This window comes from Haemorhous mexicanus, chromosome 20 (genome assembly GCF_027477595.1).
Source record: "Haemorhous mexicanus isolate bHaeMex1 chromosome 20, bHaeMex1.pri, whole genome shotgun sequence".
Lineage (NCBI taxonomy): Eukaryota > Metazoa > Chordata > Aves > Passeriformes > Fringillidae > Haemorhous > Haemorhous mexicanus.
The window spans coordinates 7,469,089-7,488,811 of NC_082360.1; the positions used below are offsets into that span (position 1 = coordinate 7,469,089).

General features: G+C 40.3%; 1 protein-coding gene across 1 annotated transcript in view; it reads left to right on the forward strand.

Moving 5' to 3' along the window:
* ANKFN1 (ankyrin repeat and fibronectin type III domain containing 1) overlaps positions 1–19,723 on the forward strand; it is a 60,180-nt gene that overhangs the window by 14,298 nt on the left and 26,159 nt on the right. Inside the window, exons 4-7 of the mRNA XM_059864445.1 lie at positions 747–860; positions 14,691–14,788; positions 15,411–15,501; positions 18,776–18,883. Of these exons, the coding sequence (XP_059720428.1) occupies positions 747–860; positions 14,691–14,788; positions 15,411–15,501; positions 18,776–18,883 (411 nt within the window). The remainder of the gene's footprint in view (positions 1–746; positions 861–14,690; positions 14,789–15,410; positions 15,502–18,775; positions 18,884–19,723) is intronic.

Genomic DNA, 19,723 nt, shown 5'->3' on the forward strand with positions numbered 1-19,723 from the left:
TTTACATAAATGTACTCACAAATAATTTTCACAAATTTATTATATGTTAAGGTTATTTCTTCAAGACAGATGTAGTGCTTCTTCTCTTAGATACTAAATATAGGAAATACAGAAATAGTGAAAGTTAATATACTGACTTTTTAAATCAGTCCCAGCAGTAAGTCATGACATTTTTGTGTTTGATTTCTGAATTGACTCTATTGATATTCTGCAAATTAAGCTTTTTTTTCCTTTTCTTTTTTTAAACAAAAATGTTAGACCCCAATTGACAACTGTATTTTGGAACTATTACACCAAAACAGTTGTGGAATTTGCAGTTTTTTAATCCCAATAACATGAAAATGTTTTCTGGGTTTTGATAAATTTGAGTTTGTTAGTGAAACCATCAAGGTTTCATTAGCTCTTTGTGTTTTTGTCCTTTCCCTCTCCTCTTATCCACCCCAAGAGATTTATAGGGGCTTTTCATTGACATAATTAGCATGGATCTGTTTTATTGAGTTACATATATGCAGGAAGATATTTTCAACCAAAAAGGAGCCAAAAACCATGATAGAAACAAATGGTGTCTGCAGGATATTGTTAGTAGGGTCACTAATTAAAATGCTCAAAAGGCAGGAAACACAAACACCTACAACCCAAAGCTCACAATTGCAGGGTGATTTTCAGTGGGTTCTTTGAAGACTCAGGAACATTGTTTGAATAGGATTTGTTGTGCTGAAGAGCTGATGTTTTCTCTTCTCTCCCAGGAGCCCCCGAGGCGCCAACCAATGTCTGTCTCATGGTAACGAGCAGCACATCACTCACTGTCACCTTCCAAGAACCCCTCAGTGTCAACTCAGCTGTCGTGACCAAGTATAAAGGTACTGGATTTAGACATCTTTCATTCCCCTTAACACTGTACAAAAATTTGAGGGCTAAGTGGCAAAGGTATTTCTCTACAAGGGGTTATATTATGATGCAATTAGTGTTTAAATGTAATTATTTTCCCAGTAAACAGACATAGAAGTGGAATTTTCTTGAAAGATTACCCAAGGACAAAATTTTTATTAAAAAAAAAAGAAAAATAAATTAATCAAAAGCTTTCTCCATGAGTGCTTTAAAGAAGTTTGCTTGACTCACTGTGGTTAAGACATCAGCTCAATGACTGGGTTGAGATGAGCAGTTACAAAACACAAACTAACTTTTGGTGCCTGCGGGCTCCTGAAACCATGTGTATCCTTGTAAAAGCCAAACCCACACCACCATTCCTTAAAGGAATGCCTCTGGAAGCTGAAACTTCTGGCACAGGCATCATACAGCCCAATTAATTAGCTATTCCAGGGCTGCCACATCATTCTTGGAAGAGTGATACATTTGGGGTGGCACCAGTTAGTTGCAAAGTGGAATGAATAAGAAAATGCTTCCATCTGAATAGCCCTGTTGAATAAAGATGGTTTTAAAACAGAATTTCTGTTCCACAGGAAATTCCAACATTAAAAAAAAAAGCAAGTTTTATTGAAGATTAGAACAAAAATGAGAATTTTTTAAATTTCCTGTTTAAAGGAACTTTCAGGTTTTCTACAATCTTTGGAACAGTAAGTTCTTCAGTGTTCAGCACCGCAATCCACAGCCTCCAGCTTCCAGCAGGAGCATCAATCCTCCCATGGTCAAGGGACTGGGAATCTGAAGCCTCCTTGGCCCTGCTCAGGGGTGTCAAGGAGTGGGAGCCTGAAAGTCCTCTTAGTTATTTCCCCCAGTTTCTTCCTTCATGCTTCATGCTTCCTGCTTCATGCTTCGTGTTTGTTTCTTTGTGTTAATCACTGAAAACACCTTCCAGAGGTGCCTGAACCTAAAGTTTTCATACTCACAGGCAGCACTGTCCTGGCTGTGTGGTGAGGAGTCTGTTTCATGTTTCCATGGGGGTGTCCCAGGGATGGTTTCAAGAGGAGAGATTCAGAAAGACCCCGTCCCTTGAGGGTCCAGCAGCTCAGGGAGCCCTTCCAAAGGTGGGACAGGCAGTGCACAGGCTCCACTGGCACCAGCACAAGCTCCCAAAACACTACAGGAGCTTATTTTGGAAAAGGTACATTGTCTCTTTCCTTCCTCCTCCTGCTTCTAGTCACAGATTCCACTCATCACTGGCTGTGCCCAGCAAAATAGTTTTTTGCATTCCATGAAAAAACCTCCCAGACACTACTGAGACCATCAAAGTGATAATGCCCTGATAGCTTCAGTAGAAGGCAAATTAATGTATTGCACCTAGTCAGCTGTGCAGTGCTGCAGGAAGTGTGATTTTCAAAAACATCAAAGCCCTTTAGAAGCCTAAATCTAATTTTCAGCAATGGGTTGTGTTGCCAGGAAACTAAATTTCATTTAAGAGCTTCCCACTGCCTGATTTGCTTGTGAAAACAATACTTGGGCTCCTAAAACACCAAAGTTCTCTAGAAAATATCAGACTGTTCTTCATAATAGTTGTATTTTAAATAACCCTGAAACATGGTCCACCCTCTAATTATAATGATTCTTGGTATTTTCACAGGAAATCAAATTCCCAAACAGAGCTGATTTTTAAAAATAATTTTGTGAAGGTTGCAGTACTTTTCTCTTGGGTATTCATTTGGGTTGAGTCTGGTTTGTACCATGTCAGTAGTGTCCTGTTTTTGATAAACACAGCATTCAGAGAAATTTAATCCAACCTGACCTAACTTTCTGATCAGACCAGGTAGCACTGCCCTGTATTTTGAATTACCCTCACTCATGATCATTTTATGCTTTATCAAGTTGACAGTTAGTCTTGCCAGAATATTCTTTTTAAATCCTCTGTCCCAGGAGACTTGTATATTTACCGTTAGATAAAAAGAAAGATCATTAATAGCTCCTTTTGGTGACTTTCAGGAATTAATTAAGCACTGGTTGTAGAATTGTTTATTACATTATGGAGTGAGATTCTTTGTGCTGCTTTGAGGGGTCATAAAATGAACCTTTCAAATGATCACTTGCAAGAATGATTAGAACCAGCTAGCAATTACTAGCTCTGAAAGGAGAGCTTGATAACAAAGTGTGAGGATCTTTTTAGTCAGATATATAAACCTCCTGTCCAGAAAACCACCAAAGCATTTTGCTAATTCAGGAGCAAAAAAAAAACCCCAACAACAACAACAACAAGCTGTTAATGTGGGGTTTTTTTCCCCCTCAATACTTTACCCTTTCTTTTTCTAAGCAAATTAAAATTCAGGAGCATTTGCACCAGTGTTTAGGGAATACCTGCTCATTAACAGAAACTAATAATGTTCTTTTCTCTGGACCTGAACTGTAGGGAATAAAAACTGACATCAATTCTGTTTGGCTTAGTTTAGTTCCCTAAAAACAGCGAAAAACTGCCAATTCAATTTATCCTGGGTCGTCTTTCTTTTTTCTTTTTTTTCTTTTTTTTTCTTTCCCAAAGCTTTATTTGCCCAAATGTTTTTTAGAAACTGGGCTTGGAACATTATCTAACTGTCTGCTGTTTTCCTGTGTGTGATCTTTTCCCTTGTTAGCTGTATAACTTACAAATAATCATACAGGAGAATAATACTTTGCACTCACTCTCTAACCACTAAAACCATCTCACTTCATTAGGAGATTTAATTTTAACCACACACAGTGAATGGGTATTGACTTTGGTGTCCCAGCTGGATGGCAGCTCAGTGGCTGCATTCTGTTCAGCCATTGCTTTAAGGAGCCAGAGTATTCTTTACTTCCTCTCCTGGATTGTTGTTTAATGTTGCAGGCACCATCCTAATGGCTCCCTTCAGTTTCCCTCTGGAGAAGGCTGCAGCGTGGTGGTGGCTGACGTGAAATGATTCCTAAGTATATTGTAACTTAGTAAAGTGTTTTGAGGCTCGAAGCAGACAGGCATGGCATAAATCAATAATAAAAGTAATAATCTGCTCCATACTAAGAAAGACTCCAAGCCAGAGACACCTCACCACAGCCAGTTTTAGGAAGGATGTGAGGCATCACTGTAATATTGAGGGGAAAAACCCTGCCCTTGGCTAATTGTGCCCTAGAGCCAAACTTCACATTCCACCATGGAAGTACTTAGGACCTGCTTTAGTTTTACATCTTTGAAAATACAATCAAAACTTTCCATGTTAACATACAAAACATCTTGGCACAGTTTGAAGCTAAGGAGAGCTTTCTGTTTACACCACCACACTGGTACTGCAGGATGTTTTGGTATCCCAGAGCTGCAGCACTGCAACCATCTCGAAGAAAATCACCCCACAGCAGCATAATCAGCCCTCAGACAGCACTCAGCTCCCAGGAACATCCCACTAGAGAGGAGCAGCAAGTGCTTGCTGGGCTTTAAGAACTGCTGTCTTTCACTAACCAGCTTTTTTTGGGTTTGCATGTTCCACACAACACATACACATAAAGAAGGAAGGATTTTTCAAAGAAATAAATTAAAAGTGTTATGTTAAGTAATTTTGTCTCATTTCTTTTATGTGGATTTTAAACCACAGAAATTTTTTTTGCTAAACCACAGATTATTATTTTGCTTTTACAGTGAATAATACAGATAAACCTCTTCTTACTACATGATTTTTTTTTCATCCATTTCCCATGAGAAGTAGTCATAATAATGCTGTGATACCAAAGTACAGGATAAGGAAGAAAAATGGACATAGTGCTGATCACTACCTACTGGAAAGGATCACCATGCAATGAAAAATCTCTGTTTATATTTTATTTACAATTTTTAAACAAGCATCTATATTCCCTTTTGAAGAAAAAAAAATGAAACAGCTTGTATAACCCAAGTTGAGCTAATTTATTTTAGAGCCTGGAACTATTTATGTTTGAAGAGAGAGGAAGAAAGACATGTTTGATGTAGCAAACAAAGCTAATCTTCTCTGTTTGGTTGTAGCTGTGAATGCCAAGTTATTTTCCAGATAGTGATGCTGAGCTGTCTGGGCCACTTTAGCCCTTGTTACCTTTTTGTTTAGTTTGGTCTTTTAGCAGAGTATTTCATGTTTGTTAGAACTTCCCAGCTGCCTTCCAGGATTTCCTTTGGATGGAGAGAAGATTTTTATTTTCAGTCAGTGTAGCTCTTTAAAATGCAAAACAAAACAAAACAGGTTGGCTTAGATCAGGAAAGAAGGAGTCATGTTTTGCTTAAATTTTGAGAAAAGATCATTCCCTGCCTCCTTTCTTCCAAAGTTCTTTGTGATCCATTTCAGAACTATTTTTCTTTTGAATGAGAATAATTGTCTTTGAGTGACTGTTCCAGTCCTGGCTGGATATGCAGCAGCCCCAGCATGTTGCTGTCACGTGGCTGCATGAAAAGGGTCAGTTCCAGTCCAGAACAGACCAGGACAATTTACTGTTCTCACTGGGAGTCTCAGTAAAGGATGGGGGGAACTGCTTTGCACTCAGGGTCAGCACCTGTGCTCAGGAATGATGAGCCTGGGCATGTGTGAGACCTGCCCTGGAGCTACAAAGAAACCTGGATCTGGTATTCTCAGCTGGCTTCTGACCAAGTCAATGGAAAATTTACATTAAAGATTTCAGTGTGAAAAACCTCCAAGACTTTACAGGAGTGATCTATAAATTTTGTGTGATTCTGCATGTTTTATTCTTTGGGGTAATCCTTTCACAATGAAATAATCTCATCATTTTGTGTGGGCGTCTGCTTGTCCCCATGAACACCTGCAAACAGCAGATACCACATTTTTAAATTATGTGTTTGATATGTTTATCAAAAGTGGCCTTCCATGTTTGACCAATTTGGATTTGTTCCATAGCAGGCTCCCTGCAATGATCCTCAAAGACCTAAATACACAGATAAATTGCTATATCTCTATATCCATATCTATATATATCTTTCTTCACTTTGGTGGCTACTATCTGCTCCCACAGCAGTGTCAGAGTGGAAAGCAGCAAGCCTGTGCTTTCTTTGACTTCTAGAAGAGCCCTGGTTATGGAAATGAATGCTTGTGGAAGCAAGTCTTATAAAAACAAAGTGCTTTAATAATAATACCTCTGTCTTTCTTAAGTAGATGCTGTGTCACTGGTTGATCCTGGTCCAGTCCATAGCAGAACTGAGCAGCATTCTGTACTTGGTCTTGAACCCTTTCCACTTATTATTCAAAGTTTCTTTGTATATTTTAAAATCCATTCTCTCTTTTTTCAAAACAGTTCTTGCTCCATAAAAAGAAAAGAGAATACATTTCTTTGTAAGACATTTGAATTTTTCCTGCTGAATAGGTGTGGTCTGATATTTTTTACAGTAGTTCATTTATGGCATTTTATTAGGTCTCCCGGGCACTTTATTTGCACGTTACATTTTGGTAGCTAACAGGACTGTGCAATTTGACTTCTATTTTTATTTCTAGCCAGTACAGAAATGTATAAAAGTTAAAACAAACCTTTCTATTTCTAGCTCCTGTCAATGTTTGTAGTATGTGCTGGACTTAACAAAAAATTTAAGACCTATTATTTAAGTTTGTTATGTATTTCAAATCACCTTTGAACATGAATCACATATTAAGTGATGGTGTAATTAACTAATGTAGTTAATCAAACACCAGTTACCTAGCTGAATCATTCTTTCCTCCTGCTTTGTGTTTTATAAGGATTTTGAACAGCAGCTCAGGATGAATAGCTATGAGAAAACCCAGACATACAGTCTCTACTTTTGTCTCACTTCATTTCTGAAGAAAAAGGCTCATCTCATGATGTTGTTTAATTTCAGACACTGATATGCCTTTTACATTTGCTTTGACTTACCAAAATTATTGAGTTTTGGGGGGGGGGGGGGTTAATTGTTTGTATGTGGCTGTTACAGCTTCCATTTCATAGGTATGGCACAGAAGAGGTGAATTCCTTGTAGTCAGTGGCAGGATTGGACTCAAGAACTTCAACTTCTGTCTTGAAGGAGGTCAATGATTTAGCAGATATTTGGATTGATGGACTTGGGAATGAAGACTGGCTTAAACAAAACCAGAATATCTTCTAAGAGTTTCTGGCAAAGTTTCCCTGCTCACAGCTTCATCTTAAGTCTTCTCTGGCCCATCATGGACTTTCTTGGACCATTGACAAGCATCAAAGATCTGGGTCTTATTTGCCTCCCCAGCCAAAGCCTGATCCTGTACTAATAATCAGATCTAACCCCCAGAACTGATGCCTGTCTGTAAATTTGGAATCACATCTTGGGATTTGCTGCTAGCTCCAACCTCATGTATTGAGCATAAACTGTAGGGTTTCCTGCTTCCATGCATGAGTGCCTAGTTAATTCAGGTATGAACACCCCAACAGTTTGTGCATAAGCACCCAGTTAATTTACTAATTAACACCCAGCTGTCTCCCCCATGAGCTCCTTCTTAACCCAGGCCTGAGCTCAGTCCGTTCACACCTGAGCACCCACTTGGCTCACTCCTGAGCACAGTGATGGGCATGGATGGCAGTTTCCAGTAGCCAGAGGCAACTGAAGGAGTAGGAGGAGGTCAGGAGAAGCCGTGTGCTGCTCACAGCTGGCCTGGCCATGTCTCAGTGTGATGGAAAACCCAGCAATGAGTGAAAGCCACAACGGAGAGAAGGGAAGCTGACAGTAGGAGAGGGGGAGGACAAGTGTATTAAGTTCAGTCTAGGAAAGATGGTGGGAAGGTGTTCACTTAGATGTTTTTCTAATTATATTTACATTCTTCTACTTTGAATTAATTATTAGAAATTTGTGTTAATTGGCAATAAATTAAATTAAGTAAAATCTCCCCAAATCAAGTCTGGTTTGCCTGCCATACCTGTCTGCATTGCTAGGGAAGGTGAAAGCTCTTTAAGTTACTGTATGGATTATTTTATAAAGAAATAAAAGCCTTAAATATGGTTAATCAACATCTATGCAGCAAAGTCCCTCTTCTTATCACAGAGGAACTAGAGGACAAGGAGGGGAGTCCCATTAAACAGATTCCTTGAATTAGCCTCTGAGTATTTCCTTCCTTTGTTCCCCACACTGTGAAGTACTCTGCTTTGCCTGCTACATTGTGATAGATTACTTTTTTGTGTGCATTTTGCCAGCTGCTGATTATGAATTAGATTTTAATGTTGTGGTTTGGGCCGAAGCTGAGCCTGCCCCTGCGCGCTTCGCACCGACGATCTCTGCTCGCGCGCGGGAGCTTCCCCGCGGCCCCGGCTGCACAGAGCACAGGAGAGCAACGCTCCCACTGGAAGGGGAAGCTTGCAGAATCCAAGCCAAGCTTTTCTAGGATGTGAACCCTCTGCATAAGAACCCCATTTATTCTTCAATCCACTCTTACAGTTCTAACACATGTTCTCTCCCACTTTTCCTTCCACGGCCACAGTGGGGTATGTTTGTAATTTCAGGGCTGAGAAACAAGTCTTGGCTGTTATTATAATCCATTGTAGCTTTCTAACCACTGGCCCACATTGGAAGGCTGCATGTGCACCCACATGGCCCATTTTCTTAGTTATTTATAAAATGTTAGTAAGAAATGTCATTTTCACTAACAGAGGAAAAAATTTCCTTCTAGTACTGGGATAGCTGGTCTTATTGCAAACAGATAGAGAATTGCTGGGATTTAGAAAACGCTAATCAAATACTTGAGAAAAAAGATTTTTTTTTTTTATATTCTCTTGGTGAGAATTTTATTAAAATTCAGTAAAAATAGTATCTTATAAATCATTTATACAATGCAGATTTGCTTTAAGATGAACTAGTCATGAAACCATGATCAAGCAAAGATGTGTCTTTGGCACCCAGCCTGCTGTCATAATGGTTCCCATAAATGTCAAGACATAAAATAGAGTATTCTGGCCCGGGTCAAAAGAACATTCAAAAACAGGGCCACAAGAAAGGTTATTTAACATCATTGGTTATTATTAGCAGGCGTAAAACGCAAAGAAGCCCAGAGCTGTTAGGAAGAAGATTTACTGCAAATAAAGTATTTGATTATTAAAAGAAAAAAAATCTCTGAAATAAGTAATGTGAAGATTTATAGCTGTGGAAGTTCCAAATGAAGATGCCCTCTCTAGGAATAGTCTAGATATGCTTTTTTTTGGTACTCTCTTGCACTGTTCTGTCTTGTTCTGCTGAGAGGCCCTTTAATCCCCCTGCAGCTCTTTCCCACCAAACCACAGCAAGTGCTTTGTTTGCCTCAGGTGGGCACAGAGCTGTTTGTTTGCATCTTTTTTCATTCCTCTTCAGATTTGCTGGTGCTTCTCTTTGTACTAACCCAGTACAAAGAGTCTTGGTTAAGTTTACAGAAATAACTGAAATCATAGATAAGATCCAAAACAATGAACACTAGTATTAAGAGAAGTTTGGAGCCCAGGTTTTAATTTAAACTGTACCTAGAAATCCAAGTCCCAGGCCATGACTATGTTTTAACTTCTGTGTTTGCACAAACTGCTCAGTGCCAAACATTTGTTTTTTCCTAATGGAAGCATTATGCTGTCAGTAGTCTCTACAGCTGGTATGACTTGTCTTTCTCCTATCATTTCTTGGAGGATTTCCAAACATGAGAGAGGGAGATGAACATAGCCTGAACTGAAAATCTGAAAAAATTGGGTTCCTTTCCTAAATCAGGCTGGAGACAACAGTGGAAAACAGCAAGGAGGAGCTGACCAAATACTGCAAACAGTGTTGTTCATCAGAGCTGATCTCTACGCCAACAGAGTCCTTTTCACTAATGTTCAGGTCTCTTCACTTGTTTGATAAATATTTGTTTAGGGTCTTTAATCCTGATTTTATTCATATGAAAGGCAGAGTTTAATGTCCTTAAATCCAACTGCTAAGACATGATGAGAGTAAATAATTTAAATTTTTTAAAGATCAGCAAGCAGAAAAAGATGGTGTGGTTTCCGGTGGTGCTCTCTGTCTGTTTTCTATTTCAAAGGAAGCTAATAAATAACATAATTATTTGTTTGGAGGCTCTTGGAAACACAAGATAAGACCACCATCAGCCCAGGTCCTGGACATGGGAGGAGGGGAAGGAGACAGAACCTTTGCTGCTCAAGCCTGTCTTAAAAGCTTGAGTGGCAGAATGCACTGCCCAAGGTCACTCAGCAAGTCAGTGGCAAATGCAGGAATAAAATCCAGAATTCCAGCTCCATACACTACTCTGCAGACCCCAACAGGCAGTAACAGAACCCTCAATCTAGCAATTCAGTAATATAAGTGCAAGGAAAAACAAATGTGAAGAGAAGAAACAAATTTTACTGTGGCTTAGGCTATTTACTTGACTCAGGAGAAGTTGCTTCCCTGAATGAATCTACAATAGGGTCAGAAAGTGTTTTATACCATCCCTTTGCCCTTTATCTGTCTGCCTGTCTCTCTGAGAAGCTGTTAAAGGCATGTTCATTATAACAGAAGGATTGTGAGTGGAAAAGAAACAGGTGAAAATAAACTTCTCCCTTTATTTTAAAGTGCGTGAATTGAGTATTTAAAAAAAAAAAAAAAAAAAAACTTGGCCACAAGTGAGTTACATAACTTAAGCCAGTCTAAAATTATGTGCCAGCAATTTACATGAGTTTTATGTAACTGTTTATACTGCTGTTTATTTAAAAATTACTACTTATCTTGGCGACCGCAGCAACACATCGTGCATTTGCTAGCTCTGGAATACAGGGCACCTTCATTAAAACACATAGTCACCAATATATTAAACACACAAAAAAGCCCTGCTCTGACATAACATGAAGTGTCAGATGGAAAGCCGCAACAGCAAAGACATTCAGCGTTCACAACAAAGCAGCCCTTTGGGGTGTTCAGAACAGGACTGGAACATGCTCCATCCTTAATTCACCCAACAGCTTTCAGGTCCTTTACAGCACAGTTGGTGCAGTCTACAAGACCAGCTCCTGTTCCTGGGCTCTAATAAAGGACCCTCTTCATCCTCAGCTTTCTATACTTGAGCATGTTTATAATTCAGCATTTACATGCTGAGGTTAGGTGGCCTTTTGTTCCCTCTTAAAGTCCCAAGGACTTCAGCGTGACACAAATGGTTGGTAATTTCTGTTTGCTCTCTCCTAGCACTCTCCCTCTCACAAAGGAGGCAAAGATTTAGCTAAATCTTCATGATGGGTTGCTAATGCAAAATTAGATAATTTTTAGGTCCAGATCCTTCATCAGGGTAAGACCATGAGTGAGTGGCTTTGTATTACAGGAACAGCTGCAGACATCCCACAAGGCCAGGCAGTGGGAGCAACACTGGCCTGATACAGGGATTTTGCCCTTGTTTTGGGGCCTGTTGACTGAAAAAGGTGCTCTACCCCTCCTTACTTCATTTTCACTTCTATAAAATAGGAAAACTGGTATCCATGTCCTCCTAGGAGGTTTCTAGCCCAATGAATCAGTATAGCAGAATATTATGTATTATTTTTAGATGACCACTACAGTAGAGAGCTGAAAACTGGCAATGCATAGCAGGAGATATAGGTGATAAATTATTTCCATCGATTTGCATTTCTTTAAAGCTGTATCGTGTCATCTTCTCACTTCTCACTCGAGTCAGTAAAATCATGGGAAGAAAAAAGTTTGTCAAAATTATAAGCAAGCAAGAAAATTCCAAAACTTGTTGTGAGTTTCTTTATGACAGATATACTTTGAAATGAGGGGAAAAAGAAGGCTCTATTCCAACACAGCTGTTGAAAAAATATTTATTTTTCAGTTATGGAAATTTTTATTGAAACTGGGGGACGGGTTTTTTTCCAAAAGTGAGGTTTTAAAATAAATATATTTGAAAATTAGGTTTTGAGTAACTTTGGATACACCATCTTGTTAGGTAAATATCTTTTAAAAGGGGGGTTCTCAACCATGATAACCATAACCTGATCCACAGGCTAATATCATATTCCTGTGTTTCAATTCCATGGGGCTCAGCCACCACTGGCTAAGCTAAAAAGAAAGCAAAATGCTGGCATTGCTGGTTGGATAAGGAGAGGCAGAGCTGAGCCTCAGCCTGGCATCCAGTGAAGGATGGGATTGAGGAGGAACACGGGGCATCCAGGGTGCACCTCAGCACCTCATGGCAGGATGAGCACTGGGACATTGGGACACTCTCCCAAGGCAGCTGTTGTTGCTCGAGGGGCTGGGACATCCCAGTGTCACCCAGCACTCAGGGGCTCACTGACACCAGCTGGGGCATCAGCTTGCCCTGGGAGGTCAGAGCAAAGCCCTGTGATTTACTATCACAAAACCTCTCAAACCTCCCTGCTGCTCCTGAGATGGCTTTGAGGATCATGTCAGCCCCTTCTCCCCTTTGAAACTCAGGATCTCTGCCTGAACTCAGCAGTCTTTGATTATTTCTGAGAACAAGCTGCCATGCTGTTGCTAGTCACAACCCCAGTATTGTGGTGTTCCTGCTGGTCACAGGCTTGCAGACAGGTAGGATTGCAGTCTTGCTCAGATTAAGTCATTAACTCCTCTTCAGACAGTGTGCCAGCTTCTCTAAATGTTGGGAGCACTCCCCTAAATGCCAAATGCAAGTGGAAGGGGACCCACATCAAGGACAGGGCTGCAATGTTTGTTTGTGTAAGCTACCCAAATTTAAATATGCCTCTCTAAGTACCAGGTTATGTCTGGGCAGCCTCCAGTCCATGGAACAGTTAAAAATTTGGGAGGGTCAAAAGCTGCTTAGAGCTACTTCTCTCATCCATGGCTTTTGCTTTGTGCTGCCCAAAGTGTGACCCAACCACTGCCCTGCTCTTGGAGCAGGACACGGGGGCATGCCTGGGGATTCCAGTGAAGGCAGGACTTGCTGGCAGAATCTGTCCTGAGTGACACTGTCTTGCTTGATATGAATCCTTGAAAAGAAAAATGGTGTCTGAAGTGACTGCAAGCCTGTTGACAATAAATTCAGCAGCTTAAGCAGGGTTTTTCCTTCTGGTTTCTCCTTCTGGAAAACAGAAAACATGTCTAAGTCTGCAGCATGTGTACAGTGTCTGCAGTGATTTAATATGAGTAGAGTTAGAAACCTTGAAAATCACGGTTTACAATGGAAACTCTGACAGGCCATCAAGTTCAATGTTGCTTTTAAGTATTCCTATAATTAAACTGTCAACAAAACCCTACAATACGGTACTGCAGCGGTCTCTACATTTTCCTACCAATGTGCAGAGATAGCTTCCACTAAAGGTGGCAGTAATTAGGTATTTAAAACCCGTGCAAAACTAGAAAAATACATAGTGAAAAAATACAATGAGAATACAAAAAACCAATCCTCTTTTCATTGCAGCAAACACAGAAATGTTGCAGAGCATGCTGTGCAATCATAGAAACAAAGTGCAATCATAGAAAAGGAGCGATTAGGGGAGAAGGGAAAAATGAGTTGTGCTATTGATACTTGGCTGTTTCAGAAAAATGTGTTGGCAGTTAAATGTTATATATGCTGAACAAGAAATTCTCTGAAGCCATTTTCTTTTAACTTGAAAATACCAATATGACACTGCCAGAAGATGAAAATTCCACATGTTGACATTAGAATACCTATATCCTCTGATCTCTTCTAAATTATCAACTCCAGTACTAATGAATATACAAATAAAGTGTCTAAAAACTATTTTGTGACTAGATTTTAGGAAATAAAGGAAAGTTTTATATTGAATTCATTGGTGTGAATCCAGGAAATTCATGAGATTTCCCAGTTTCTACTGTAGAATAATTCAAGAGATTAATTTCACTATGGTTTTGATAGGTTTTCCTGGAAGTTTGAATCTGAAGGTAAGGGTCACTATATCCCAGAGGTATGACTCCAAGATTAACCTGGATGGCAACTCTCATTAATAAGGAATAATTTAAGAAAAAAGGCTGGTTTCCTGTCTGCAGCCATCTGTTCCTCACTTGAACATATTCTTTTTTCAAAATCATCCAGTAGTATTTCTTGGTCTGCTCAATACTATTTTATGTGCACAATAATTTTTTTCAACTACTGAGGAAGAGTATGGACAGCAGAACTGCTCATTCCATAACCCCCGAGCTCAGCAGGAACAGGAGTGACAGGAGCACTTTGGTGAAGATGTCCATCACAATTTGGGCTGAAGGAAAGGTGGGAGGGGTCTGTCAGCCCAGCAGCCCTCAAATCCCTCTGAAAGTGGATTCAGCTTAGCAGGTCCTGGTGGAGCTCTGTAATTGTGGTGACCAGAGCAGCAGCAGGTCTGGCCAGGAGAGCCAGAACCCCTGAAACCAACCAGGAGGCTCCCCTGAGTATCTGGTCCAAGGAGAATATTTCTATCCAAATTAGCCAAGGGTCGTTTGTGGGCCTGAGGAGCCAAAAGAACTCTCTGCCCATGCCCACCTGTGCAAATCCAGTGCAAGTCATTGCAAATCCAATGCTTTTTGTTGGTTAGGATGTATAAACTGCCAAATGGCATTAACAGGTCTAATTCCTTCACCTCTTTTCCACTGCTTCTCTGTCTTCAAAAGGAAATTGCTTAAATGAGCACAATGGTGACTCAAAGTAATTTGTATTTTAGTCTATTTTTAAGCATTTTTTCCTGAAAAGCTTTTGAACAATATTTTGGGTTCATCTCCCATACACAGAGATATAATTTAATCACTGTGTATTTGCTATACATTACTGTTAAACATGCCTTTTAGTACCCACATGGACTGGGAAACTGCTAGGAGAAAAGTTGACCTGGGAGTGATTCAAGTCCTTTGGCTTCTTTGCTTGGACTGGTACCTGACTTGATTTTTTCCTGCTATTTGTTTCTAGTGGAATGGAGCTCTTCAGAAGACTTTTCTCCTTTGGCTGGTGAAATAGTTATGGATAATCTTCACTCTTTGAGGTGCTCCATCACAGGTCTCAGGACGGTGAGTTCCAGAGGATTCATTTAGACCTTCATGGCCTGGTCCCCAGAGTGATACAAAGAGAATTTGCATCACCCCCCCTTGGAAATCACTGCAGAGCCTTTCTTGTAGCAACATGTTCCAGTGATTGAGCATGATATGTCTGGTAGCCATAATCCAAAAGTCACAAAGAAATGGAACCAATTTTTGAGTTATCATTCTCAGGAGAAATAAGGAAAGACTGGAGCAAAAGATGCTGTTTTCTGTATCACGGGATAATCAGTGCAGATCAAAGGCTCCTGAGAAATCTAGACCTGACTCTGATGACCAATACCTCAAATAACAACTCTTTCTCTTCTCCTTCTTCCGGAAATGCACATGTTGATGGCAGTCATTCTCATTTTTGTTATTTGTCTTTGTATATCTATTTTACACCAAACAGAATTGGGTCTCAAACCTTGTCCTCTTTGTAGTATGTTTCAATCTTTGTAGTATGTTTCAATCTATCAGGGTGCATTTAAATTATTAAAGCTATTTAAGTTTCTCACTGAAAAAAAATAATCTTTGAGAGGCACTGCTTTGCAGTTGTTACAGCCAAGGTTTTGAATCCAGTGATAGTTTTGACTCCAGTTGTTTCCATTTGCAGGGCCAGAGATATTATGTCCGTGTCTCAGCATACAACATGAGAGGATGGGGACCTCCATGCAAATCTACTCCTGAATATGCTTCTCCTTCAAGTAGGTGGGGTTGGTCTGGCCTCCAGTTTGCTTTGTTGAAGTTCACAATGTAATTGTCATGCCATCTAGGAGTGAAATAAATAATAAAACTTAATTCCTTCCAACCCCCAAGAATTAAGCGAAATAATAATTTATGTATATTTATATTTCAGCTTTTATTCTTCTCCAGTCCTTTGACAGAAAATTGTTTTCTAGTCATTAACACTTTAAAAAATCAGAAATATTTTAATCTCCATTTCTCTTAGGAGAGTTCTGATATATGGAACCTCATTTTTCAGTACATTAAAAGATCAAAACCTGATTCTGAGCTGCTAGAAGCAAAGCACTTAAAAGTATCTCATGTAGTTTTATGCTTTACCTTGTAGCATTACAGATCCCATTCACTGGACCACTCTTACAGCATCCTGTACATAAAACACTCCAGTGTGGACACACATGGTGGTAGGATGTAGCCTATACATGTTACAGAAATGTCAAAAAGAAAATGTTCCTTTTCCAACCTCTGACAAGTCTTCTCAGACTTCATTAGGGCTAAGAGTTGTCATTTGTAATTTTTAATCTATTATAATCACATTGTATTGTTAGTTGCTTTTCCAGACTTAGTGTTCCCTGCCAAAGTGGCTCAGTGTATTACAGCTCCCCTTGTATTGATTAATGCAGTAAAGTGGGACTTCTCTTTTTATTGCATTAACACTAGCTTTTGTTAGGCTAATGTAGCAATTTAATAACCTTGCATGCTAATGTGAAAAAATATAACAAGCTGTACCTACTCTCAGTAGTCATAATGGAGAGGGTTGGATAAATAAGGCTTTTGCATTACCATTGTCCCATTTTGCTTCATTTTTTTTCTTGTGTTTTCTCCAGAACAATACCAGAACTAGGCTAAAGAAATATTCTGCTTGAGAACAAAAATGGTCTACAATAATGGGGAAAAAAAATCTACTGTGGATAACTGAATAACTTGGTGATGTGCAATTACCTTGACTATAGCCAGGTGTAACTACACAGGACTTGGCCCCAAAACCACAAAATTTACATCAGCTGGGGGACAGATTCTTTCACAGTAGCTGCCAGTTATTCAGCCAAATATCCCCAAAGAAGGAGCACTCCTGGCAAGACAGGTGGTATTTAAGACTGCAACTTTGTATGATGTGAATTTTGCTTTCAGCATACTGCATTCTCTTCCCTTTTTATAGTCCCCTGCTATTAACCTTCTGAAATCTGACATTATGTGCCAGTTCCAAAGTTTTGGGGTGTGAAGGAAATCTTCCTGCAGATTTCAGTGGATCAGCACAAAAGCCATGGAGAGAATTCTGTTCATTCCCCTTGTGCAGTATCTCAGGGTGCTAAGAGTACAGAAAGTTCTGTAATTGCTGGGTTTAGGGCCACATGCTTAAGCTTTACAGTAAGACCAGCAGAGCCTAAATTCAAATCTTTTCATTAAGTAATACTCATATTAGAGAGACAAGATATTATTTACCATTGGAGTTACTGGGGGCAGAACTTCCCTATTCACATGACTGCCTTCACCCCTGGTTTTGAAAAGCAGAAGGTTTGTGCTTGGCAAGGAGGCAGCAAGCTGACATTACACCAGGGCTGCATAACAAAATATGGCCCTGAGCTAAAATTTAAATGGGAATACATTAATGGTCTACAAAGTTGTCTGTATCAGCAGCCATGAGAATATGCAGTAGAAAGGAAAGCTTCAGGGCCTGATCTGATCCAGTCCAATCCCAGATCATCAGAGGCTGGCAACACTCTTGGACATGTGTCTGTGTGTGATGACAGGGAGCACTTGCCACTTCCCCCACACACAGCAGCAGCCTGTAAAGTGGTGGCCAGCATTGTGCAGCTTCTCTGTGAAATCCCAGTAGACAGAAATATTTCTAGGTTTATTCATTAACAGGTGAGTGATGGACAATGACAGAAGCTGATCTGGTTTCTGTGTCATTTTAAAAGTAGTCAGCAATCTGAAGGTTCAGAAAGTTTGGAAACCCCTGGGACAGAGAAATCAGAAGGTTGTTTGAAACTCTACTAGTCTGATAACACCAAAGCACTTTGAGACTGGTGAGTTCCAGCTGGTCCCTCCTGGCTGCTCACAGGAGCTCTAAGGACATTTTTGCCACACCAAGCAGTGAATGCAGCTGGCCCTGATGTCTGCAGTAGCACAGAGCACACAGGACAGCCCCTCTGCGGCTGTCACACTGCCCACAGGCTATCGATACCAAATGTCTTCTCTTTCCAGCCTTTCATGGGGCTTACTCTGGCTGCTACACTAAATGTAAATAAACAGGTATTTATATCCCTGGCATAGTGAGCCCATTGGAAGGAATGCTTGACTCCAAACTTGCACTAGAAACTGGATCTGTATATTTAGTGAGTGAGCAAACTGCTGGTGGCTATGAGTACGGACAGGGCTTCTGTGCCAGCAAGATGGGAGCACGTCTCCTGTGCAGACAGATCTCTTAATACCTTGATCCACTGTTCCTCTGGGCCAGGAAATGGGTGCAATGAGCTTTTCTCATTATAATCAACGTATGAAAATAGCCAAGTCTGGAGTTAAAGAGCTCCTTTCTGATACACACAGTTTCTTCCTATTTGTGATGAGGTTGTTTTTTGAAATGAAGACTGAGATTCTCATTAGCAGTGAGTGAAAACAAAGTCTCTTGGAGGTTGAATGTGTGTGGGACAAACGCAGCAGGTTTTTGCCTCAGGAGTGCAGTGCTGAGCAGCCTGTGGCTCCAGGGCAGGAACTGCCAGTGTTTGTTCAGGCCTCTGCTGGGAGCAGATCTCCAGAAGTGATTTTACTCCAAGCATGTTTCTCTGGCTACAGGGCAAGCTCTGGGGGTAGGAAGATGTTCATTCTCTGCTTTGCAGAACGGTAGGGGAGTTGTGGAGCCTCCTGGTGTCAGCAGGAGTGGCAGAAGGAGCACACTGTGTGACCTTGGTGAGGGGCTGTGTCAGGACAGGCTAAGAGCAGCCCTTACTGCAGCACCAGAGCCCACTCATGGAGAGAAACAGCCATGGTCAAGTCAGTCACTAAAGGAGCTCCTCAGAGCTGCTTGTGAGCTCTTTGTTAATAATCATTATGATTAATCACCCAGCTGGCACAAGGCAAAGAAACCTTGTGTACAAGTAACAGCAGACTTAGAAACTACTGCCAGCCGAGCTGTAAAACTCCTCTAGAGCCAAGAAGTAACACAGGCAACTAAATATTTTTAGACCCTCTCCTGCACCTTTGTGTTTCATTTCTGTTTATTCCTTTGTTCACTAGACTGGAAAGACTGCAGTGGAAGGGAGCCACGGCAGAGGGGACACACGGAGGCCCTGGAAGGCCTCCTCCAGCAGGTCCAAGCAGCCCACCAGCACCACAACTGCAGAGGTGAGCAGAAGGGCTGCTGCTGGGCACCAGCTCAAGCCTCGGTGGTGCCTGTCATTTTTAGCAGTTTTCTAACTAGGTCATACCTTCTCATTCATCAGGAAAAAGAAAGATACTCATATTGGCCCATCTGGAATCACTTTAGCACACTATCTTGCTCTTAACCCTCGTAATTAGTTGGATGACAACATCTGAAGGCTGCAATGTGCACACACACAGGCACAGTCTTTCTCTCTCCATAACCTACACACCTATTGATTTGTTTTTCCTCACAAATTAGTTTCACAGGGCATTCCACTAAAGTGTTTCAAGGAAGGCTTTTTTATTTTTTCATATAAAGAAATACTTTAGACAGTTAACAACTGGTTTGGATCAAAAGGGAGGAATCGTCTGCCTCCAAATGGAAGACACTAAGTGGATGGCATGCCAATCCATAATGAAAAATACTTGCACAATGCAACGGGAAGATAAGATTGCTACATTTCAAAACAGAATGGATCAAAACTAGGAGAGAGTTCAAATCTCAGCCAATCTTCATTCATAAGAAACAGACTGTGCCTTTAATAGCTCAAGAGCCAAGGCAACATCTTGGCATTCTTTTTAGAGCCTATATAAAAACTCCTGTTATATATGGGTTGTTGAAAAGTACTATTTATTTTCTTAAAATAAACTTCTAACTGGAATAATGCCTCATTGCAAAGGGACTTACTTTAAATGGAAAAGTTAAACTATCATGAAGTTTTCATTTTTCTTCACCTAGCATGACTGATATGTCAAGTTGCATCAGATGATTTAAAATCATAGAAATATTCTGAGCTAAAATCATCTGGCTGAAATGAAAAG